General features: G+C 39.5%; 2 protein-coding genes across 5 annotated transcripts in view; one reads left to right on the top strand and one right to left on the bottom strand.

The window, feature by feature from the left end:
* The first annotated feature begins 621 nt into the window (after nucleotides 1-621).
* LOC108155708 (survival of motor neuron-related-splicing factor 30) lies at nucleotides 622-10,439 on the top strand. Its single transcript, XM_017286700.2, has 3 exons — nucleotides 622-749; nucleotides 9,275-9,693; nucleotides 9,751-10,439. Exons 1-3 carry the CDS (start codon nucleotides 708-710, stop codon nucleotides 10,019-10,021), a joined length of 732 nt encoding a protein of 243 aa, XP_017142189.1. The 5' UTR covers nucleotides 622-707; the 3' UTR covers nucleotides 10,022-10,439.
* Nucleotides 10,440-18,480: 8,041 nt separating this feature from the next.
* LOC108156849 (synaptosomal-associated protein 25) overlaps nucleotides 18,481-24,845 on the bottom strand; it is a 62,004-nt gene continuing 55,639 nt past the window's right edge. For 3 of the 4 annotated variants that reach the window (XM_017288573.2, XM_017288572.2, XM_017288574.2), the window contains exons 7-8: nucleotides 22,903-23,047; nucleotides 18,481-19,238 (exon numbers count right to left, since the gene is read on the bottom strand). In XM_017288573.2, the coding sequence (XP_017144062.1) occupies nucleotides 19,176-19,238; nucleotides 22,903-23,047 (208 nt within the window). In that variant the 3' untranslated portion in view covers nucleotides 18,481-19,175. Of the gene's footprint in view, nucleotides 19,239-22,902; nucleotides 23,048-24,845 lie in introns of those variants that run through there. The other variant, XR_001775134.2, reaches the window with a different exon arrangement.

Raw genomic sequence — 24,845 nt, 5'->3', positions numbered from 1 at the left:
CTCGGAGACCCATAACTGAAGAGTCAGTTTGGATCTTAAGGACATCTTCCTGTGGCAGCCACGATATTCCTAAAGCCTTAGTTGACCCTGAGTCCGAAATCGTTATCTGCCTGACGCAGACTGATTCAGTTATTGGAACGTTAGCAACAAGAATTTTTTTGCTTATAACAGCACATAAGGGAACAGATAAACAGCAAAGACAGCTGTTCCCGCCACAATTCAATGCAACAAATTAATTTTTTCACCAATTGCAATTTAATTTTCAAGACTCTCAGCTCGTCAGACATGTTAAATACACAGGTGTTTTGCTTTAAAACAAGAACTTAAAAAAAATTAAGTCATTTTCATCACGTTGTATTATTCAACCATGTCGGCTGGTTTTGTTTATCATCGTCGATGAGAAAATAAAAAATGTCATTAACAACATTATTTTTTAAACTGGAGCACCTTTAAACAATATCGAATCGTTTTGGCTGAAAACGTAAAACGCAAAAGTGAGTGAAAACGTAGCGTGACTGATTAATATATGTGATAGCCGTTTTCAATTAGTTCGATGAATACCACTAATGCAACGAATTTATTGTATCTCAAAATTGTTCCAAATCCGACGTTAACCTATCGACTCGAACTTTTCAGCGATGCCTTAACAAAGGAATATATTTACATATCCAGCTGAATTATTTCTTTTTTAAGTATAAATATTGTCAATGGCAGACGATTTGCAAAACTATAAATTGCAGCTGCAGCAGGTATACTATTTTGTAATATATGTACACGTTTCAGTATTAAAATATGCACTTCATCTCGGGTTCTTAGTTCAGCAAAAACAAACCTCAATACACATGCATGTATGTACATATTTATGTACTATGTACATATATACATCTGTCACCTAAATAGCAACCCAGAATGCCAAACACTCGTCAATGATATCGCACACGAGTGAAAAACGAGACAGCCCGCCAAAGCTTTAGCGATCGGATTCATACATGTAAATACATATACATACATATATGTGGTTTAGTTTGGGCCAGTGAAAGTTTCGTTTACGATAGTTGAACGAAGTTGTTCTAGAGAACCTTTTGCGAGACACTCTCACTTGCGGAGGGCTCGTGCGTGGCTTTGCTGGGAAACATCATTTCAATTTTCTTTTTCCGTGATAACATCGGCAATTTGCATCCGTCCAACCAAGTTACATGCATATGTATGTAGGTACATATGTACATATGTATGTATGTATGTACATACGTATGTAAGTACAATGTACGGTGGATAATATTAAAAAAACCAGGGGGATAAAGGCGCACTCTGAAATTAATGTAGTTGTGCCTTCTCTAGTTTCGCAAATTTTATTATATTCGTATAATTTTTTTTTTTTGGTTGTCAGTAAATTAAACGATGGACTTGCAAAATATTTTTTGTTTTCTATCATAATCAAATGTATGTACATACATATATGTATGCAATTAGAATAAATGATTTTTAAAATCAGAAATCTTGACCAAAAAATCTTACAACAAAAACCAATTAAATTCAGAACATTTTTTCCTAAATTTCGTAATTTGTTTAAGGACGAGCCTAAGGATTGGTTTAAAAATACTGTTGAGATACCATCTAAAGTGCATCAACTTTTTACAATTGATATATTGGCTAAAAGTGTCAGTGCTGCATGTTGGGGGGTTCCAGATACCAGTTTTGCGCAGGAACCCAATTCGTTCGAACGATTGTGTTCGCACCACAATCATTGACCGTAGTTTTATCCTCGTAGTCTAAAACTGGACTGGGTGAACGTTAATCTTCTTACTTAATCTTTGTCACTTCCTTGCTATCTACACACGTCGGCATAAGTATTTTGACAAAAATTATGCACTGCATATTTGGTTGTAACTTTTGATTTTTTTAAAGTAGAAAGTATATTTATTTATCGTAGATAGGTATTATATTAAGCTTATAAAAATATGTACAAAAAGTATGATAAGTGCGTTTATTCTGAAATGAAAATTAATTATTCGTAAACAGACGGTGGCATAAGTATTTTGACATTTTATAAAATGTGAAAAAAAAACAAAAACGAATGGAACGAAGTAACTTTTTATAATGAATCAGTAAAATATATATGCTCCCTTTGCCTCTATCACCTTTTGCAGACGTCTCGGAACTGATTCCACTAAGCTGTGGATATAAGACAATGGAATTTCTCTCCAGAGTGATTTCACCTCTGAGATTGTATCCTCACGGTTCCTTGTCAAATCTGGAGTCCGGTTCCTTTTTATGTACGACCAGAGATTCTCAATAATGTTTAAATCTGGGCTCTGCGGCGGCCAGTCCAAAGTATTAACCCCAATGTCCTTCAAGAATTGGGTAACGACTTTAGCTTTATGGCACGGGGCGTTGTCCTGTTGGAATGTAAAGGACTCCCCAATCAAATTATCTCCAGAGGGGAAAGCGTGATCGTTTAGCACTTCCAAATATTTCTCTTTATTCATGCTGCCATCTACAGGCACTAAATTTCCCAAGCCATTGTAGGCGACGCATCCCCAAAACATTACGGTCCCACCTCCATGGCTCGCTCTTTCACATATGGGTGCCTCTTTTTTGCGACGTTCTTTCAGAATTCTTACGAAAACTTTCTTTTTTGAGCCGTGAAACTGGAAAGCACTTTCATCGCTCCATAAAACATTTTTCCAAAATGAAAGTGGTTTGCCGATAAATTTTTTGGCAAACTCAAGGCGCTTTAGCTTATTACGCTGAGTTATTTGAGGTATAGCTCTAGTAATATATGTTCCAAAATCAGTTTCCTTAAGACGTCTACGTATTGTCCGTTCGCTGACATCAAAATTTCCTGTTCCCTTCAAGTCATTGGCAACCGATCGAGGAGTTTTTAAGACATCCTGCTTAAATTTCCGCCTTGGCAGTTGTCTTTCGTGGTCTGCCACATCGTGAAACGTTTTTTGTAGTGTGGGTTTTTTTATATTTGTTTATTTGGTAATATATTGTCTGACGTGAAATATTGCATAATCTACTGATATTTTGCACTGAAATACCAGAGTTAAACTTCACTATTATTTCATTTCTAAGAGACTCACTCAATTCCTTTGTTTTAACCATATTAAACAAATTATTGAACGAAAATAATTTTTATCAGTAAATACAATCTCTAAACTGCAATAAACCGCAACAATGGTCTCGCTTTCTAGCGACAGCAGATCAATGCAAATTAATTGAAGTTCTGACAAAATACTTTTGTCCAGCTAAGCTCAGCTTACGAATGAGAATAAGAAGCATATTAAGAAAACTCAAAGTGCAACTACGAAGAAAATTTGCGATCTACTTTATGCATTCATCTACTTAACGGTAAATCAGATAAGAGAGCTTTTACATGTAGCAATTCGTCGAAATTCAAAGCTAAACGTTGCGTACAGCTTTGTCAAAATACTTATGCCGACGTGTGTATGTACATAATTTAATATAGTTGGGCAGATGAGATTCATTTTCCAGCTCTGCAATTATTATTCTGTTTTCGGCTAGTATTGTCTCATATAAGTGTTAGGTTTCTATTTCGTCTATCTTGTGGATTGTGTTTAGTGCGTAAGTAATTTCGATGAGTCTTTCTTGCATCTTCGTATTAATTTTAATCTGTCTGTTTTCTGTCTCTTTTAATTATCCCGAGGTCTGCTACTATTATTTCTTCGGAGCATAGTGGTGTGAGCTTATTCCAAACTCTTTCGCCAACCTGATATCTCTGGTGTTTTTTGTTTTTGCTGGCCCGTTAGGAGTAGAGTGTATTATCTCAATAGAGTTTTTATTCTCTACTGAGCATATTGTCTTATTATACTGTGTTGTCGCCATTAGTATAAGGTCTAAAGTGTATATGAATTGTTTGTCTATCTTAAGACATTTCCATTTACGATACAGATGTCGAAGTTGTTTTTTAGTATGGACTTAATTGTTTCGGAATTCAACGAATTCTCGTTATCACAACAGATTGTTTTTATCTCAAGGAAAAAATTAGCCAACTATCTTTTTTTTAGCTCGGTAAGTGGCCCTATCTAGTTTTCCTATATAGTACGCCCTGCTACCGTTCGTGTGATGATTTCTTTTTTGGAAAATGCCTGATGGCTGCCCCCCTGAATATTCTAAGAATAGAATAATGGTCCCCATGGCCATAGTGGTCTTTCTGTGATCACCTTGATTATCATTTTCGTTGTAGTGGTTCTGCTTGGCACTACCGCTCCAATTCTGACCTCTATGGGTAGCTGGCTTTTGGGAATTTTTCTCAACTTGTCTGGTGAAACTGGACGCGAACGGACCGCGTTCATTACTAGATTCTGCCTCTTGAGCTAAGGCTAGAGCCGATGGCAAATCGTGATGTTTTTCCGCGAAACCCGCTGTTTTTAAGGACTTTTTAAGTCCAGAGAAATATGTATGTAGGGCATCTTGCCCATACTTTTTGTTCAAAACGCAGCTGCGGCTGTGTCTAGCATCCGCCGAACCCTTCATCTTGATTCGATTAATGCCCACAGCTAAGGAATGCCTGCTGCTCCCTTGATATGGTTCAAACACTGCGTAAATGAGCGGTATGGAGCCATTGACTACCATTGAATGCGCGGATGGATTTAACCATATCTAGGGGCTCGTCGCTCTTGATGTCCGTATTAATGGAAGCTGGTTGGTACTCTTTAACACTTGGTCAATTAATTATTCACTTCAAAGCAGATTTAGCTTTTCGTCGAATTTTAATTTCTGTTGTGTTAGGGCCGCTTCTATTGAAGCGTCGTTCCTAAGGGCGTTTAGTTGACCCTCGAATTCTCGAATTAACTAGCGCTGCAACAGCTGCCTCCATGCTCTGGATCTGATTCCTATTTTCTCAGGCTAGGGATTGCGCAACTGCAAGTATCAATTGTTTTAGTATAACATACATACATATGTCTCTAAACACCAACAATTTATCTTTTTAGTTTTAAATTAACATCTCACTTACATATTTTTTCTCCGTATCACATAGGTGATACGGTCGCTGTCGGGGATTTTCTGCTTCCACCGCTGTTGTCTCCGCTGTGCTAGGTAGCTTGCGCGCTACCTGGTGATTTTAATTTAGGGTTCGGTTCTCGGCTCTTCGTTTAGTTTTCTAATGGTACCTCTTTCAGTGGAAATTTGTTTGATCACTTGGGTTTGGTTTGGTTTTAAACTTTACTTTCCATTCACTTACTTAGTAGTTACTCTCTGTTCGATTTCTTAATTATACCCGATACTCAAAATGTGTATAGAGTATATTAGATTAGTGGTGAAAATGGATATGTGTAACGTCCAGAAGGAAGTGTTTCCGACCCCATAAAGTATATATATTCTTGTTCAGCAAGTTACAAGTGTATTTCAAAACTTTGCCCCGCCCCCTTTCGCCCCAACAAAGGACGAAATTCTGTGGCATCCACAGATCTCAGAGCCTATTAAGGCTAGAGCAACAAAATTTGTTATCCACACTCCTGTTAGATCTCACTGTTACAAGTGTATTTCAAAATTATAGCCAAAAATAACAAATCAATTTACAGTGTCTACGCAGCGCCCGACAACATGTTCAGACACGCTTTTTGTCTCTTCCGCACGCACTCTTTGTCGCTTAATGTAGCCATACTGACTATGTATCGGGTATAAATGTAGAGTTGCGGTAGGAGCAACTCACAGCGTTCCCCCTCGTTTTTTTTTTTTTGTTTTCAAGTGGGTTGTTGGGCATTTCTTTTATTGTTAATTAACCCGTAAAGGTGATGGTCGTCCGTAAGGACAGATGAGTTAGAAACAACTGAATTTACTTCATTTTATAATTAATCTTAAAGCTACCATGCGTCGGCAGCGTTCCCACCAGAAAGCCGACTCAGCGCCTCGTGACCATAAGTCAGTCATATGGCGCGCGCCTGTGGGGAATCTGATTCCTCCTCTGCACGAATGTCAACTGAGCATCCGCTAGATCGGATGTCGTTTGCCATTGATCTGCTAAAAGTACGGGTAGGTCTAGATGGGACGACCAAGTCAATCTGACCCAAGAGAGTTTGGGAGTCAACAATCCCGAGAAGGAGCTTGTTCACGAACATTACGCCATTGCATATTCTGCGATGGTGCAACGGCGGCAGGTCAACAAGATTCAGCCTAGACCGGTAGGGTGGCAAGATTCTACCCGAGTCCCAGTTAAAGTTACGAAGGGTAATAATTTAAAAATGCTTTTGCACGGATTCAATAACAACCTGCTGCTCTTTATTCTGCGGGCTCCACACATAAGAACAATACTACAATACGAGATAACGTACTAACGAGATATACAGTTGTCTCGTAACGTACGGGTCGTCAAACTCCTTGGACCAACGCTTTATTTACAGTTGCAGCTATATGGCTGTTAAAACACATCTTATGATCAAAAAGGACTCCGAGGTCATTTGAACTCGAAACACGCTCGAGGACATGATTTCCTAGAACATATGAGACAAAATGTGGAGCGCGACGGTAAAATCTCATAAGTTTGCATTTGGAAAGGTTCAGAAAAAGAAGATTAGTTGAATACCACAATAGTAGTTCACTTAGATCCAGTTGGAGGCGTGTGTGCAAATACCAATCAGAGTAAGACAGACAGATTTTAACATCATCAGCATAAATTAGTGTAGTAGAGTATGTTTTATAAATTGAGGAAGGTCATTCACAAATAAAATAAACAGAAGCGGGCCCAGATGAGAGAGCCTGGATTTATTGTTTTTTAAGTATGACAAATACTTGGAGAACCAGGGAGGCTTGGACGATACGGATACAGTGATATCTGGAACAAATGTATTAAGGGCGGAGTAAATAGAGCTATAAAACGAGCTAGCAGTTGCATATATGTTCGGTAATGAATGAAGAAACGACCAATCAACACGCGAGAGATGTAGATCTAAATCGATAAAGTTTGTTTTGCGAAAACACTTTATGTGGCAAGGAGCCATGGAACTGTCAGCACCACCAGATCGTGTACACTCAAGGGATATCGACATAGTTGGATGGTAAGGATCTTCAGGGAATGATATTGGGCTTGATCTAGATACCGTAGCAAGAGAAGCATCGTTAACAAACATGAGGTCGAGAAGTCTGTCCCTAATGTTTTTAGCGGCATTAATATGGACAAGGGAAATATCCGTTAGCCCATTGATAAAGTCATTATGGCAATTGGGAAACAACAGGTTAGCGTCATCGCAAGGCAGCCAAGAAAGAAATGAGAGGTTAAAGTCCCCCATAACAATAATTTGATCATTGCAACCTAATGCAGATACGACAGTATTAATTGCTGAGAGGTGGTATAAGTAAAGCTCAGCATCAGATCTGGGAGGAATGTAGGAGCAGGTTAAATGGAAAAATACCGAGCCAACATGAACTTTGACTGCAACAAATTCAATTCCATGGATGTTATTGAATGGGAATAACTCAGATGAGAAAACAAATTTGACTGCAAGCAGAACCCCCCCTGCAAAAGATGGGCGGATGATATGTTGCGCTTATGTTTAAATGTAAATTTAGTCACAACTATCATCAGGCGAAGCCTTAAGCTTAGAGGAGAGATGTTGTTTAACGTCCTCCGTTGTAGCCTCAGGAATAAGACGAGAAACAAAAATTACTTTCCGAGGGACCACTGCTCTAAGTTGAAGTCCCGAGCGAGATCGAGATGGTGGAGCCACTCCTAAAAGAGATCTCGGTCCTTAGGGAGAAGAAAAGCAGACTGGGCAAAAAACAATAAAAAATTGCCTGCACGAGTACGATGCGTTACGTTGCGAGTATTTTATTTATATTAAACACTTGTTTACAAACGAAACACTGGTGATTAACACAAAGTAAAATCAAATTAAAGAGATGCGATGATTTATCATAACAAAGTCACAACAATGTTGTATGATATTTAAGCAAAGGGCGGAGAATGCAGGAGCAAGAAAAAAAAAACAACACCCTTAAGCAAGAGCTAGAAGCGAATAACCATGAAGTATAAGTTAGTATTTGGTGGTCACACCTTGACTTGATATTACTTCATATATTCCATCTTTTATGGACTTGTAATTACTTTCCAGAAAATTGATCGGTATAGTTGCCCAGGCTGATTTAATGGCGTCAATTAGGGTCTGAGTGTCTTGAAATTGCCTTCCGCGCTCATATACTTTTCGAGACAATAACCCCGTAACGTTTTCTATAGTATTTAGGTTCTGGGAGTACGGTGGCAGGTCTAGCAATTTCACATTTTGTTGACCTTTCCACTATTTTACCACTCTAGCAGTATGAATGGGGGCATTGTCGTGCTGGTATATCCATGCTTTCGATCCTAAAATATGACAAAAATGTGGGAATACCTTTTGTATGAAAGTTTTGTACACATTTGCATTCATTTTCGATGAAGAAACTGTAGCTCACAAGTCCCCCTCCCGCGCAGCTATGGTTTCGACTCAAAACATATTCCACTTTTCGTATGTTATGGTAGTAGTAGTTAAAGCCGTCCGGTCCATCCAGGTTGATATTTTTTTCATCGGAAAATACTACATTATGCCACTTGTTCCATGTCATATTTTCCATTCCAAACGAAGTCGTGCAGCCTCACGCGCATCATTGAGAGATGTTCGTTGCTAAATTCTCCGACGACGAAGTGAAACCTCCTAGTGGCCGTCGCAAGAAATGAAAAGCCGCTGTGTGTCGTGGTATGTATGTATATGTAGGTGTGTTTATTGCTTGAGGGGTCGCGCGGTAGATCCACCGTTTGAAGCGGGGGTGAAAACGTCACTAAGCTAAGCCTTATGATCTATGTTATATGTTGGCTTGAGCGCCGGGTGGATCGTAAATCTCCCGAGCGCCCTTCCGAGCGCGCGAGTTGGGACCGGAGCGCACGGAGTTGGCACAGTGCTCGGCAATTATTTGCTGGTGACCTAAACACTAATAGTTCTCATTTGTGTAATTGTACATAAACACGTACCTAACTCACAAAAATGTGAAAGTCTGACTACTAAATAGTAATATAGTGCCATGGTAACGAAATATTACTGGTAGATTTCACACACGCTTTAACCCAACATGCTTGATCGATTATCTGGGTAACCTTTTAACGTTTTCAGCACAGATAAGTTTGCAGTGAATTTGCATCAGCGGATTGTTTTTTTTTTTTTTTTTTTTTTTTTTTTGATTTCAGCTATAATTTTGTGTGGCAGTTTGACATAAATTAAATTTTATGTAAGTTTATACTGATAAATATAATATTTATTTTATTTTTGCTTGGGTTTCGTAGGTAGAAGCGGCGCTGCAAACAGATCCGAATAATGAAGAACTTTTGAAACTGAAAAGCGATCTAGAGGAGGTCATTACATTAACACGTGATTTGATCAAAACACATTTAGAAGAGCAGCAAAAGTCCTCCTATGTAGAGCCTTCATCATCTAAAACAGCGACCTCAAACTATTTCGATGAAATTGAAGCTGCTCTTTTGGAGGCTGAAAAATTAGTCTCCGCTGCTAAAGTATGGAAGATTGGTGACAAATGCCAAGCTAAATGGAAGGAAGATCGACAATACTACGATGCAACTATAGAAGGTATAACTAAAGAAGGCGAAGCAAGTGTGATATTTGATGCCTATCAGAATCGTTCCACAACTACTGTGAACGAATTGCGTGAACGTACTACCCGTAACGAAGTATTCCCATCAAACAAGTATAAAAGGCGGTTATTATAATTACTATTATTATTTAATAAGAATTTATTTTTCAGACGTCACAGGCCAAATCAAAAAGAATATTTAAAAAAACGAAAACAAAAGAAACAACAGCGCTTTAAAGACTTGGAAGAAGAGCGTGAGTCTGATAAAAATAAATGGATTCACTTCACCACTAAAAATCAAAAAAAGCCAGGAATGAAAGTTAAGAGCATATTTGCATCACCTGATAATGTAAGTGGTAGAGTTGGAATAGGTACATGTGGAACGGCAGGAAAAGGAATGACTGATTTTACTGTTGGAGAAAAATACCGTAAGGGTCTTTGAGTAGTACAAAATTTGAGATAAATTAGAGTAAATACCGTATATTGATTATAATACATTTTCATTTCGGTGTCATACGAAACTACTCAATATATGTTTTAAGACCATCTTTCTTGCGTTTATAATTTGACAAATATTGTTTTGCTTTCCAATATTATTAGTATAAGCTGTTTAAATTAAGTTATAAATTTAAACCATAGTAGCACATGCAAGCGAAATCATTTTAAATTAAAATTGGATGCATTTTATTCGCGAATTTAATTTTAAATAAAAAGTCTACAACTTTAACACCCGGCGACAAAAAAGCCGGCATTTTTAGGAAATAGCACATATAATAAGTTCGGCCGAACTATCACAATCGCTCTCTTTCTCTTCTTCTTCATCTTCCTTCTGTTATACATAGATCGCTTCGTTATTCTTATTTTGGTTTTTCTTTTTTCTATATAATCACAATGTGATCAAAAATTTCGGCTGAGCTAAGCGCAACAAATAAAAAACAATCTTTAGACAAAAGCTAGTCGACAATGAAAAAGATATGAAAATTGTATTATAATACATACATACATATTTGGACGTTGATATGCAATGACTGCACCATCAATTGACCCATGCGACACCAGTAGTAGACAAATCCCAGGCAGAAACGAAGCCCTCCTCGCGCTTAAACGACCGAATGGCGATACCGCACGTCGCGCGACTCGTTAACCGAGCCGATCGCGAACTTGCAGGAAACAGAGAGGTTAGACTAATATTCGAGGATAATTATAACTAAACTTACTAAAAGAACCAAGCGTGCATTCGAAATACAAATACAATTACTAATTAGTGGTGGATTTAATTTGGTAGAGTGATTTATAATCCGAGCATAAGACCGAGCGTACAAAAAAATGTTAGGTTTATTAAAAGCAATCTATTGGGGTATGATGGCAATCTTACAATTGCATCTCAGTTGAGGCCTCGGAAAAAAAAAGTTTTTCTGGACTGATTCTCTACTGTACCTAGTACTGACAATACACAAGAGCCGTATTCAAAAATCGGCCGAACTACCGAGATATATAGTCTCCTGAAATGTCATACTGTTACTGTTATACTGTACACCGAGCTTAACGTCATCCGCATACACTCGAGAGTACGTTAATACTAGATTGCTGCCCATTTGCACTCCAGAACTAACCTTTATTGGTGAGGAGACGGAGTTTTTGAAGAGGTATCATTGAGACCTGAAGCAAAGGTAGCTAGAAATCCATTCCTTATGAAATCATTCCTTCCAGATCTGGGGAAGCAAGAAGAATCAATGGACAGAGTAAATAGTTTAAGCAAGGGTCCACACAGAGCCTCGGCGCAGAACCCCGTCTGGACCCGGTGAAAACACCGGCTTAACTAGTCGAAGATCATGAAGTAAAGAACATTAATTTAACAAGGGACTGAAAATGCCGTTTGACCTCGGTAAACCGTATGGGTACGGATGACCAAAGTAGTTTTCCTCAGAATAGGTGGTTTGGAAAAATTGGGCAAAAAGATCGGCAATTTCCTGATCATTATTTGCCGACGTATTACAAAATGATAGCGAGGATGGGTGTGCGGACGTTCTACGCTTACTGTTTACGAGCAGTAAAACTGTTTAGGGTACTAAGAAAAACATATCCTGCATCGAGATAGTTCTTATAGCATTGAGCGTTAGGAACGGAGAAATTTGACCGAGCTATTAAATAGAGAGAGAGCAGCAGTAGAACCAACATTGAAATTTGTATATTAAGTCTTTAGTTTAAGTTAGACTGGATAACTCTTTGGTGATTTAGTTTTCTAGATGTAATCGCCCAAGAAAAACAGACGCAAAATCAACAAATGTGTCAACTACAATATACAAATGTTTGTGCCTTTCTTAAAATCAGTGCACAAGTACAGAGCGGACCAATCAAAATCGCTAATGAGGCTATTAACCTTCGCAAACTTGGCTTTATGAAAGCAGCATACACGTTTAGATAGCCTACCCGACCGATCCAACGTAGGATGGCTCGGGCTAACAACACAAGACTTTTCCACATGGCTGACTTGGGACAGGAACAGGTCGAGCAAGTCGTCAACAAAGTCATGTCGTGGTTCACCAAAAACTATCATATGATCTTTATGTGATACTGAGGAAGAAACTATTTTAAAGCGTAAATTGAGATATTCGAAGAATTTGGAATGCACGAGCAAGTAATGAAGATAGCAAAGGCTGGAAGAATCCGTTTTACACACAGGGACTCCAGTTCTTCTTTAACCTAGACTGAAATATTTCGACGTGAAGTTTGAGTCCACTGCAATCAGAATTCCTCCTGCACGTCGAGACGAAATGTAATTTCTAAAAGTTGGGTACCGACCTTCGAAACTAAGAATGTCTGTTTTTAACTGGGTCTCGGCAAACCCTATAATGTGGAATAAAAATGCGACACTAACACCGAAAAGAGTGCTGAGCTTACTGCGTATGCCTTTAACATTATGATAGGTTACTAAAAGAGAAATATTTAGTTTTTTGGACGGGTGGAAGTATAACATTAAGATGAGGATGAAACATTGCGGTAATTTTGAATAGGAGAGTTATGGGAGCCCAATTTTCTTCTTAGCCATACACTCTTTCACAAACAAATGTTTTGGCCAAAAGTTGGCAGAACAGATGGTATCGAATTGAGTTGGGGAGACCTTTATCTTAAAGGAAACTATCTCCATGGCATAAGAGAACTTAAACTTCTCCACCTTTACGCCCACGGTTTTTTTTTTGCATTGTACAGTTACCTAAGAGACCGCTGTGAGACGAAAACTTGCCGCTTTGATGGGAACCACAGTGGATTTGGAACCACAGGCCTGGCAATATCCGGTGGTCCGGAATGTCAATTTACTGGTGGGATCGGAATAGACGGGATAGCCATTGAATTTTTAGACTCTATGGAAACGGATGCTACCGACGTTTCTGGCTGCTGTTGCCCTTAGAGTGGCAAACTAAGTCAATTGCTGCACACTTGGAGTGGTCGGAGTCAATTTTCCAGCCACTAGCTGGAGCTTCAGTTGGCACTTGCAGATCTCGCGAAGTTACGCTTTTGTGCCGCGGAGACTCTTTCATCAGTTGCAAACCGCTAAATTGAGATTTCATTGCTTCGGATCGTATTAGTTCTTGAAGATCAGCTCCTTAAAGTCTTTCCTCGCAACGGTAATGCAGACCATTACGTTTCGAAAACATCTCCACGAGACCCGAAAACCTAGCGCATTTTGCGTGCACTACGCTACTGCAGAGCCAGCAGGAGACACTCGGTTGATCGTGGGTGATCTTGCATATATTTTTTGGCAGAGACCACAGAATTCCATTAAATTGCTTTCCGAACAATGTGCCAGAAAAACGCCTAAAGCGGAATTATTTAAACTGAGATAAGAGCTGTGAGCTGTTCTAAAAGAGAGCGCTTCGGCGTAGAAAATTTCAGGAGCGAGAGAGGAAGAACAGTTAATTACGTTTGGGTAAAATGACAGCGGGTTAAATGTATTGTGAGAGCGTACTTACAAAAAGCAACAAAACAAACACGATTAATCGACGCGCGAAGTAAAGAATTAAATAATTGTATGTTTTTACAAAAATTATAACGTTGTAGTCTGATTTTACTTATAAGATTATTTTGTCAAAATAACTTATGTTAATGCAAAATAAAAGAATATAAAAGCGGAGCGCACATCAAAACCACGACTGGTCTCTACGAAACTTCTATTCAAAAGATTGTATTGTGCAGTAAAATTGTGTATAAGAACGTACGTTTTTGATAAACGAGCTATCGATGGTATTCCTTTTCGTTTCCGAAAACAAACCACCATTTGACTGATTTCTGTCTTTATACTCGATACTCAAAATGTGTATATGGGTACATTAGATTTGTGGTGAGAGTGGATGTTCGTTTCCGACCCCATAAAGTACATACATATATTCTTGATCAGCATCAATAGCCGAGTCGATTGAGCCATGTCTGTCTGTCCCTATGAGCTCTTAGTGCTCAAAGAATATAAGAGCTAAACCAACGACATTTTGTACCCAGACTTCTGTGATATGTCACTGTAACAAGTGTATTTCAAAACTTCGCACAGCCGCCTTCCGCCGCCACAAAGGACGAAAATCTGTGGCATCCACAATTTCAAAGATACGAGACAACGCAGAATCGTAGACAATGACTATATCGTATAGACCGTAGGGTCTGAACCACGCGATCAGTGGTACGAGTAAAGATCCTGCACAGACGCCGCACTTACGGAGGAGAAGAAGCTTTCGACGAATACAAGCGTGGGAATTCAGGGGTAAGCGAGTCTCTAGTCGTGTAAACGGGCTGCTGAGCGGTGCGATAGGTAGGGAAATCGCTTCCTTACAGTATATACAAATATAACGAATAAAATTTACTGTCAACAACATTCACATCCCAAATTGACATGATCAGATTGGGTGTATATCCGTTACACCTAATTCTGTTTTTACATGGTAAAGTGGTTCCTGAAAAAACCGTGTAAAAAAAGACATTGATCGTATGCAAAAATGGGTGATTGGTAGCTTATCTCTAAAACCTATTAAAATTAGGGAGAAAACTAGGGAACTTTGAAAAAATAAATTTGCGTATAAAAAATGTGTTGGAAGCTGCCGAGCTTTAACAAATTTACAAATTAATAAATTGCTCCGTTGTTAAGGTTACAATTTGGCGTTTATTGTTCGATATTGTTTGTGTGTTGTTGTTAGAGGCCGTGGCCGTGGGCTTCGATTTTAGGTGTTAGGCGTTTTGGGCGACGAAGAGGACTGCTGACCGACTGCCTCGAAGAGGAACAACCGACTAGACAGATGGAAGGGTCGAAGCAGTGGCTTATAAGAAGTAAGAACGTTACATAGGTGTGTGCGTGTATGCACTGAGAGCGTAGATAGGATGATCGCGATAACAGAAAACTTAAGAGAGACGTGACTTAAGAGCCTTTAACGGCTGCTGTTCCGAACATACTCCCCCCGTTGAAAGACCAGGGCTTTTAACAGGATTCTCAACTGGAAGGACGCACAGCTTGTTGACGGCTCGACGATTGGTTCCAGAGGGGGTCTGCACGATGGCAACTCCCACAGCTCCAGCGATAACCTCGATCAACCGCGCTAAGGGCCACTTCGAGGGTTGAAGTGTGCGCCATTTGGCACGTTTGGCACTCCAACGCTTCCAAAAGAAGCTCAAAAAAGCCGCAGTGGTTAGGTCCTTTACCAATTTCAACAAGACGGCCTTTGTTGCAAAACAGATTAACACGCAGATGTAAGATCCAGATCCTGTACTCGATCCTTCGGTAGGTCAGCCATGATGTGTTTCACAAGACGAGGTTTGAACCGGCAGCAGATGACGCATTTTCGCAAGGCGCCAGCCACAGTTTTCATGCCGCCGATGGGCCAAAACTGTAATCGAATCGCTCCAAGTAGCGACTGCGGACCAGCATGGTGATGATTTCGATGAAAGTGCGTAATGATGGCGAGCGTCAATGGATGATTCTTGGGTAAAATGATTGGGTGGCGTCCATCAAAGCCGAGAGCTGAGTGCCGAAGACGGCCACCAACACAAATTAGACCAAAGTCATCTATGAACCGCGAGAGCGAGATGATTGTGCTGGAAGCCTCTACGCAGCTCCCTTTTCGCAGAGCAAGGTACTCAGGATATAGGTGGGCCCGTTGAACGATGCGACATAGCAAGTGCGATCCTTTGCGAAGATCCTCAGATGAGAGATCCGGTGACTTCGTCCTACTTATGAACTTCTGAACGTAACCAAAGATGCGCATCATAACTCCAAATGAGTTGATGTGCTTAAACGAAAGCGAGATGTCGACACGCTCAGAGGAAAACAATATCCTATGTCGAATTTCTGGAAGATTAACTTCTAGCGAGCGCCGTTCAGGCCAGCAACCTTTTTCTCCTTGCAAGAAGGCAGGTCCATTTATTCACATAGTAGAATGAAAGAGCTCCTGAGGCAAGGCTCCCTTTGACAGCATGTCAGCTGGGTTCATTTCAGTTGTCACATAGCGCCAATCCCTGCCCGTGGTAAGTTTATGTATGGCCGAGATCTTGTTAGAGACAAAAACGTTGAATTTAAATGGTTCTTCTCGTAGCCAAGACAGGATCACAGTTGAATACGACCAACAAATGATTGAGCAGTCGAGGGTATTTATTTTCCTGATTTCGCGAAGCAAATTGGCCAATAAGAACGCTGCGCATAGTTCAAGCTTAGGCACCGTGAGTGTTTTCAGTTGGGCTCTATCCCCTAGCCTTCGGACAAAGCAGAGTAAAGGAACGAGCATAGATACAAGCCCCATAGGCCTGCAGGCTGGCATCACAGAAGCTGGGAAATTCAAACCTGGTCTTAGGTTGAAGTACGTAGCGAGGAAATGTAGCGTGACCCACAGTAGCGAAATCCTTGCAAAACTCAGTCAAGGCCGATTCCAAAGGCTGAGGAAGACTTTCATTCCAATGCAGCCTGTCCCTCCCCATGCGCTGCATGAATTTTTCGCTCTTGTCAGTGTAGGTCCGATCGAACCCATGGGATCATAGCACCGTGCAATGGTTGACAACGCCGAACGCTTAGTGTGCTTGCCAACACCGATTTGAGGAGCAAATGTAAACAAAAAGTTGTCCTTATGGGGCTCTCAAATGATCCCAAGCGCTTTGGTTACAGCTTTAGAAAACTTTCCCTTTCGGCTTCTGGGACTTTACGAAGCACATCAGGGGAATTGAAACCCCATTTCCGCAATTGGAAGTTCCCTCGAGCAAGAAGATCCGTGGTTTGACGCATAATATCTAGCCCTTCCTCGACCGAATTGCCCCCAGATATCATGTCGTCTACGTAGAAGTCCTGTAGAATGGTTTCCGACGCCAATGGATACGAAGACGACTCATCCATGGCTAGCTGATGCATAGCTCGAATGGCTAAAAACGATGTAGACGATGTAGTCCCATAGGTGACTGTGTTTAATTTGAAGGTCTGTATGTCGTCGTCAAGAGAGTCCCTCCACAATATGCATTGGAGCATGGTGTCAGGCATTGAGACACGCACATACCCATACATTTTACCGATTTCACCTGTAAGAGCAATGGAAAATGTAAGAAAACGGATGAGTGTGTGAAATAGCTTGGCTTGAATGGTGGGACCTGCCAAAAGCAGATAATTTATTAAAAGAATAGATGTTGTAGCTGCAGTGTTGTCGAACAAGAACACAGCGTTTGTGTGGAGCTGTCCTCTTTGATGACGCAGTGATGTGGCAAGAAATATTTGCATTGGGTATATCATCGTTGGGCACCAGAGACTTATGATCGAGGGACAGGTACTTCTTTCGAAATGCCGAATATTTTGCATAAAGAGCTGGATTACGCACGAACTTGCGCGCCAAGTTTTCCAAGCACCGCTTTGCCAGCATATAGGAGTCTCCCAAGGACTCTAAACTTCGCTTCATATGCAAGCGAACAGAGTATTCCCCTAAGGGTAAGTGAGTGTGATGGTTGACGAAGTGTTCCTCGCAGTGAAGTTCCTCCTAGCCCTAGCGATTGGCTCAAAGATGTGCTCCACTTCCCAAAATTGACGAACCAAGTCATCGAGCCGCGTGCTGTGATTGATGTCATCCGAAGATTGGGTTGCGATAAACGACGAGGAGTTGGGGGCCGAGTGCCCGCCACCAGATAGAATCCATTCGAGATGTGTCTTCTCCGCTTAACTTGGGCAGCTGCAGCTGTGGCAAGCGCGATCGATTGGCCATGTACATAATGGATTGGGATTCACTTGGGTTCATTTGAAACGTGGAACAATGCGTGGGCGGCGAACGATTGCCCAACTCACGCTGTAGAATGGTCCTCAATGATAGGATGGACGAGTCAAATTTTCCTGGTATTTCACTAGACATAGATTCAAAATCCACTTCCTGCAAACTGATGTGTGCCACAATAAAATTGGATTTCAGCTCCGTCAATTATTCCAACAATCCTCGCAAATCATATTCATCCATTTGGCGTATGGACTCTAGCCTGTCGAAAATGGCTCTAGCCTTCAGCCTCATAAAGGAAACCCGCGATGCAGGGAATTGGGTAGTGGTTGCGTTCGCCAACTGTCAAAGTATCAATCTCATTGCCCATAGCCAACGATCCACTCCTTCTATTATTTTTCCTTTTGCCCATGGTTTGAACTATATATTGTTGACGCGGAGGGTAGGAGTCGATCACAGTTGAATAAAAATGATGCAACGCGAGCGTTCAGACGAGCTTACAAAACGTTTTTCGTTCACTTTTGCGGCACTTTTTATTAGTGTATGTACAGATATGTACATATTCTCCTTATGCTCTTTATTGTTTTCGTATGGTTTCTAGCTGTTTGTGTTTTTATTTATTCACCAAAAAGGTAGATCACTTACCGCACCATTCTCCCTTTATGAAAACTTATTTTTTAATATAAATAAATATTCAGGATAAAATCATTTATTAATTGAGTTTCGCATCTTAGAACAATAATTTATTTCATATACAATTTTAAATACATTAATAGTCATAAAATATAAATAATGGCACATTTATATAAAAGATCTTAATAACATTTTAAAGTGAGCAAAAAATGTTACTAAAATCTCTTTTAATAATTGCTTTATTTTATTGATAATTGTATAGATCTTCACGTTTTCGCAAAATTTTAAGGTACGAACATTATGTACGAATAAGGTATTTGCCAGATTTTCAGGGTTGTTGATCTGGTTTTTGTTTTTTCAAATGTATCCAACGCTATAGATAATCGACTTGTTATATTTTGAATTATTAAAATATTATTTTAAATTAAGTTAAAAATGGAAAATAAAACATATTTTCATAACGAAAAAATTACAGATTTTGGTTAAAGTTGGTTAAGCATTTTCGGATGTTTCGGATATAATATTTACAGATATTCTTTCTTATGTATTAAAAACATAGCACAAAATATGAATTTAATTATTATATAATTAACTCTACCTTTTTTCAAATATATTCGTATTAGGCCAATATTAAGTCTCGTGACAATTAGATTACCACTATTGGAGCACTGAGTAGGTAACCGAAAATTAAGATAAAAATGAACATGTATTGAAGAGGCTATGGATGTATGTACACGTCGTCTTAGAATCTCTTTATTTTAGAAGCTGATGGGCTCTTTGGTTAGCTACAGCTATTCTGGCTTCATTAGATTCCCCCTGGAAGTAAAATGTAAAGATACATGAAATTAAAAAATTGTATAAAGTAAAGGCCAATAGATTCTGTAACAGTTAAGAGTAAAACAGTATGATAGTTATCTTCGACGCGCTAAAAATTATATATTCTTGATGTTAGACGATTTTCAACCGGAGTAATTTTATCAAAAGAACTGCAACTATTAGAAGGGAAGAGCCTGGGAACGAGTGCCGCATATCCCTCCTTCCCTCCTATCCCTCCTCCAGAAACGTGTGTGTTAGAGAGAGACAGAGCGAGAGAAAATTAAATTGTTTCCTTCATTATGGCTAAAATAATGATACGATCCGGTTCAGATTCTGCAGTCTAGAAGATATTGACATTCTCTAAAATTGTGGATGCCACAGAAAGTGACAGTGATATATTACAGAAGTCTGGATACAAATTTCGTTGCTCACAGCAGAGGTTTTTATACCCGATACTCAAAATGAGTATTGGGGTGTATGAGGTTTGTGATGAAAATGGATGTGTGCAACGTCCAGAAGGAATCGTTTGCGACCTCATAAAGTATATATATTCTTGATCAGCTTCAATAGCCGAGTTGATTGAGCCCTGCCTGTCTATCCGTCTGTCCGTCCCTATCAGCGTCTAGTGCTCAAAGACTACAAAAGCTAGAGCAGCGTATATGTCACTGCTACAAGTATATTTCAAAATTTTGCCCCGCCCAACTTCCGCTCCCACAAAGGGCAAAAAAAATGTAACATCCACAATTTCAAAGATACGAGAAAACCGAAAACGCCGCATAGTAAAGGATGACTATATATTCTAGAATGCAAAATCTGAACTAGATCGTATAATTATTATAGCCAGAATCAAGAAAACAATTTCATTTCGTCTTCCGACGAGAGCTGCGAGGGTTATGTGTCTGCACAGCAGAAATCACTTCAAAATCGATCGCCGTCTCAAGAAAATTCTGCGACATAATTAAAACTATTTTAATCTAAATTGAAGTCGTCGTTATCGCTTAAAAACGGGCCAATTCGGGTCCGACTGTTATAATTCTCGTATCTAAAATAAAGCAAAGCCATATACATAATATAATCCAACAAAATGTGTACTTATTTGAAATAGCTCGCGATAAAATTTAAAAGTTGCTGTAAAAGTTCAGTAGCTCAACATTTGGTGACCCCGTGATAAAAAACATACACAATTATAGCAATAAATTTTTCGTTGGCTAATTCGCGTAATTCGCTTGCTGTTGTTTCGTTTCGACTTGCGGTGCTCTCATTGTGTATTCCATTGTGTATTCTCGCTGCTGTTCTAGTAAACGGCAAATCCCCTGTCGCTGCGATCGATTGTGTAGTTAATTGCAAACTGTTCGAAGTTATTCACTGTCTATTAAACTCTACGTTTTTAAAACCAGTACTTCTATTGAGCACACTCAATGGCATCTAATGGCACCCCCTCTTCCTTGTCCCTCGATTCAGACGTTGAATATTATAAGCGCAAGGTGCATCCACGCTAGAGGCAGCACGAAGAATTGGAAAGGCCACCGGCGAGGGGAAGATTGGTGAGCTCAGTGAGGAGGAGTTGAACGCTAAGATGAGATGAGTCCCTTAACAGACGAGTTTGATGAGTACGTGGTCATGTTGGAATTTAACAAGCGGTAGTCCAAAATGCTCCCTTGCTCAACAGTGCAGACGCAAACTACGGTCATAGTTCAGAGTTGGCCTCTCCTGTCGGACTTTCAGAATTCAGTGAGGGCTACGCGGAGTATTCCACGTTTTGAAGCATATTTTACTCCATAATTGACAAGGATTCCTTCAATAACAAGCGTTTAATGTTTCAGGCACATGTCACTAAAATTGTGGGTATGGTAAGTAACGAGGAATATCTGTGTCCCAACTCCGGTCCTTGGCAGATACCTCAATTGCTAATCTGTTGGCTTTAAAAAGTATAAGGCCAAAGGAGCAGACTGCTGTCTGCAGTATGATATACAGCCTGTTGCAGAGAGTGTACAGTGCCACACATGCCAAGAATAAGCCATCAATTCAACACATTTCTGAAGCAGAGATTCCAAGGTTGGAGACCCAAGAGTACGCTAAGGATATGTACACCCATAGTGATCGGAAACACTGCCTAATCGCAACTAGCTACTACCCCAATTTTTGTGCATTCTGTGGAAATCCAGAACATTCGATGTATGGGTGTTCGAAATTCAGCAATCTTTCTCCTCGACTTCGGCTTCAGGAAACTAAGAAGCAGGCCATTATCAAGGTGCAAGTCGTTCTCGATCCTATCGAATATATGTTGGAAAACATCACACTCTAGTTCATTTCCAGTATCCGTCCAATGCTCCTGAATCCATTCTGCCGCCACTCCATGATGGCATGTGATACCCTCTGGTGTTGAACGTCGATCTTGGCTCTGTGGCACAGACGGGACATCGTGTTGCTGGCCCCTGCAGTAATCGGCGTTAGGAATAGCTTTGGAAAATTGCTTGCCATGCCCTGCTCGATTCTCGATCGCAGGTCTATTTCATCACTTTTAGTCTAGCTCAATAGTTGCAGCTACAGAACTCTTTTTTAACTCTGTCTTACTAACTACCGTGAATCTTTCCGTAGCCTTTGCCGAAATTATGTGATATTCAGATCAAATCTACTTCAATGAATAATATAATTTAACTTTCTTCACTCTTCAATTATTCAAGCAATTTATTCAAGCGTTTCCTGGATCAGATTTTCCAAGCGGTGGAATACGTGTTTTGCTACATTGATGACATTCTCATAATGTCCAACTCAATGGAGGATCACAGATAGCACGTAGATAATGTGTTGCAAATCTTTAAAGCGCATAAACTTTGCATTAACGAGAAGAAGTGTTTTTTCGCACAACCCCAAGTGACATTCCTGAGTTACACAGCCAACGGCAACGGAATTAAGCCTCCAGAGGATCGAGTGAAGTCAATTACTGAGTACACTCAGCCACAAACGTTTTACGAATTAGGTCGTTTTCTTCGTATAGTTAACTATTACCGCCGCTACATACCTCATGCATCAGAAATACAGGCGCCACTCAACGACTTGACACGAAACAAGTTAAGCCGGAACGGCAGAAAGTGATCAGTTTTGAATTTAAAGGCTTAATATTTTTCAGACGGTAAGATTAAGTTATAAAGTGTTTGGGTCGGATTTTTAGCTAAATTTGTAAGCTTTTCAGAATTAAAAAGATTAACAAACCAGATGTAAGATACTTTAAATATGTGCAAAAAGAAGCACAACCTCTGAAGAAAACATAAAAAAAATTAGTTTTTAAGCAATCAAAAAAAAACACCATGAAAAAAAGTATACTTCATTAAAAAAATATAAAGCCTCAATTCTATCAGAAAAAGTAAGTTTGGTTTGAATCATAAAGAAAAAGTTAAATTTTGTTGCTTTGTGCTATAAGTCGCGGTGCTGAGCCACTATTTGTAATAAAATTATGTTTTATAACTCGCACAGCTAATGGTTTAGCAAAATGGTTTCTGAAAATGGTTAAAATTGATAATTATCAGATTATAATCTTTGCCACCATCCTGTGCCTAACACAACTGGAGTTAGTCAGCTAGTAAAGTCTAATATCATACGGCCATAAATATATATGTATGTATTAATAAAAAAAAATTATTATGTTTATTTAAATGATTTTTACCTTGCGATTAATTCTGTCAACTTGGTTATTTTGATTTTCTAGCTCAGAACCCATATCAAGAGCCATGTTACGAAGGTTTCCAATCATTGTATTAACCTGTCCCATATTTTCTTCCATTTCATCCTCCCTCGCATCATTTGTAATTCTAAAAAGAAGGTAAAAAGTTAATACGGGAATTATGAATTATTCCTTATTACATTGAAATTCTGTTCATTATAAAGCTATTTAGTGAAAAAAACAGTGTTTATGTATGTCGAGTTCTGCACATTGGATCTTTTTAGCATATGTATATGTAGCTGACATGTACAGATACAAATTTCTCAGCATTAAATTTGATAGATGAATGATAGATTATCTTTAAGCTTTTATTTTTTGAGGCAACGGCATTAATTCAACAAATCAAAAGATCACAATGAAAATACAATCAAAAAAGATTCGCAACTGTGACCAATTAACAAGTGCAGCTATAAATTAATTCTGATTACGTTGCAAACTAAAATTACACACCTCGCCCATCTACATCCATGTACGTGGAATGGTGGTAACTTTTGACAGATGCGATTCTCCGATTCCCACTGTCACTCTTCATAAAATAAAAACAGTTGACGACAATAACAAAGACAAAACTGTGCTTTGTATTGTGAATAATAAAAAAATTAATCTGGCAGGCTTCGGTTTTCTGTTAATTGTGCGGATATGACAGCAATACGTCTTAGAGACTCTGAGCAATGGGTACCTCAGCAAATAGGTAACTCATCCATACTAAATAACAACAACATTGTTGTTGAACTATCGAGTTCCAGGGGAGTACACAGAGAATCCTTTCAACACTGTGCTTGGCATGGTCGGAGGATTTTACAAATTCTGTTTCAGAAAAGCGCGGTGGGCAGTATACTGCTGTTAGTTTTAGCTTGATAAGAATTCCAGTACTTCCATAAGCCTAACCATCGGGATGATTTGTCGCATAGAAGTTGTACCCATGGAGATGAAAATAGTTTTTGTTTGTTAGGTGAGTTTCGCAAATGAGCATGGCGTCAATGTCATTTTGATCGAGGAACTGCAAGAGCTCCCATTTCCGCTGTGAAATGCCATTTGCATTCTAGAAGGATATATTTAGAGTTTCTCTTGAGCATTTAAGCAGATTTCTGTTTGATTGGGAGCAAAATTGAGGCGCATAGTTTCCTTCATCGTTTGTTGTATTGCTACCATTGTATTTGCTATAGTTACCAGCATTGATTCAATTCCACTAGGCAATTGGGATGGATTTTTCTGATGCTGCATTATGTATGTAACTTAACGCCTTAGCAAAAGAAACTCCTGGGGTCGTAGTTTATGGTATATACGGCAAGTTTTGTGGCATGACTGGGTTTCGAGCTGAAGTTTTTTGTTGGGTTATGCATTTTTTAGTTCTTTATAGAAAGGGCAACATTTATAGTTGGCAGGATTTTTTTTTCCCCACTGGAGATACATTTTTTGCCAGATGGGTCCTCCTTATTTATGGAACAAGGCTGTAGGGTGTAGGATGTATAATCAACGATGTTCAGTCAAGGATGTATATCCGCGCAGGCTGCTCGGACTGCGCGTAGGGTGAAATAAGTTTTTGTGTGTCCATATTCCTGACAATTTGTTTATTGGAGGGTCCATTTCGTTTGTCTGGTTCCTCAATGGTGATGCTACGGTGCAGTAGATATTGGAGCCTGTAGATTGGGTGAACTTTTTTTTTACCTATAGTCTTACTATCAGGAGTAGGTTCTACCTTGAACATTGGTTGGGGAATATTATTTCAATTTTCTTTTTATTTGCACATAGCGATCGAGCCCAGACTATATTATCGTTCCGTTAGCGTTTTGAAAGGGGGAGCTTGTCGCAATTAGTTGACATTACCGAGCGCTGAGAAACTGCTGTTGTTGTTGTTGCCGATGTTGTCACAGTTGTCAGCGAGA

The sequence above is a fragment of the Drosophila miranda genome, chromosome 2 (assembly GCF_003369915.1).
Source record: "Drosophila miranda strain MSH22 chromosome 2, D.miranda_PacBio2.1, whole genome shotgun sequence".
NCBI lineage: Eukaryota > Metazoa > Arthropoda > Insecta > Diptera > Drosophilidae > Drosophila > Drosophila miranda.
Note: the sequence above shows the minus strand (reverse complement) of the source record. Positions and strands in the feature narration are given on the sequence as shown.

Bases quoted from the DNA above. Each gene is read 5' to 3' on its own strand.
- LOC108155708 (XM_017286700.2), top strand. From the start codon at position 708: ATGGCAGACGATTTGCAAAACTATAAATTGCAGCTGCAGCAG. The intron at 750-9,274 runs GTATACTATTTT...TGGGTTTCGTAG, and splicing joins ATAAATTGCAGCTGCAGCAG to GTAGAAGCGGCGCTGCAAAC. The intron at 9,694-9,750 runs GTATAAAAGGCG...TTTATTTTTCAG, and splicing joins GAAGTATTCCCATCAAACAA to ACGTCACAGGCCAAATCAAA.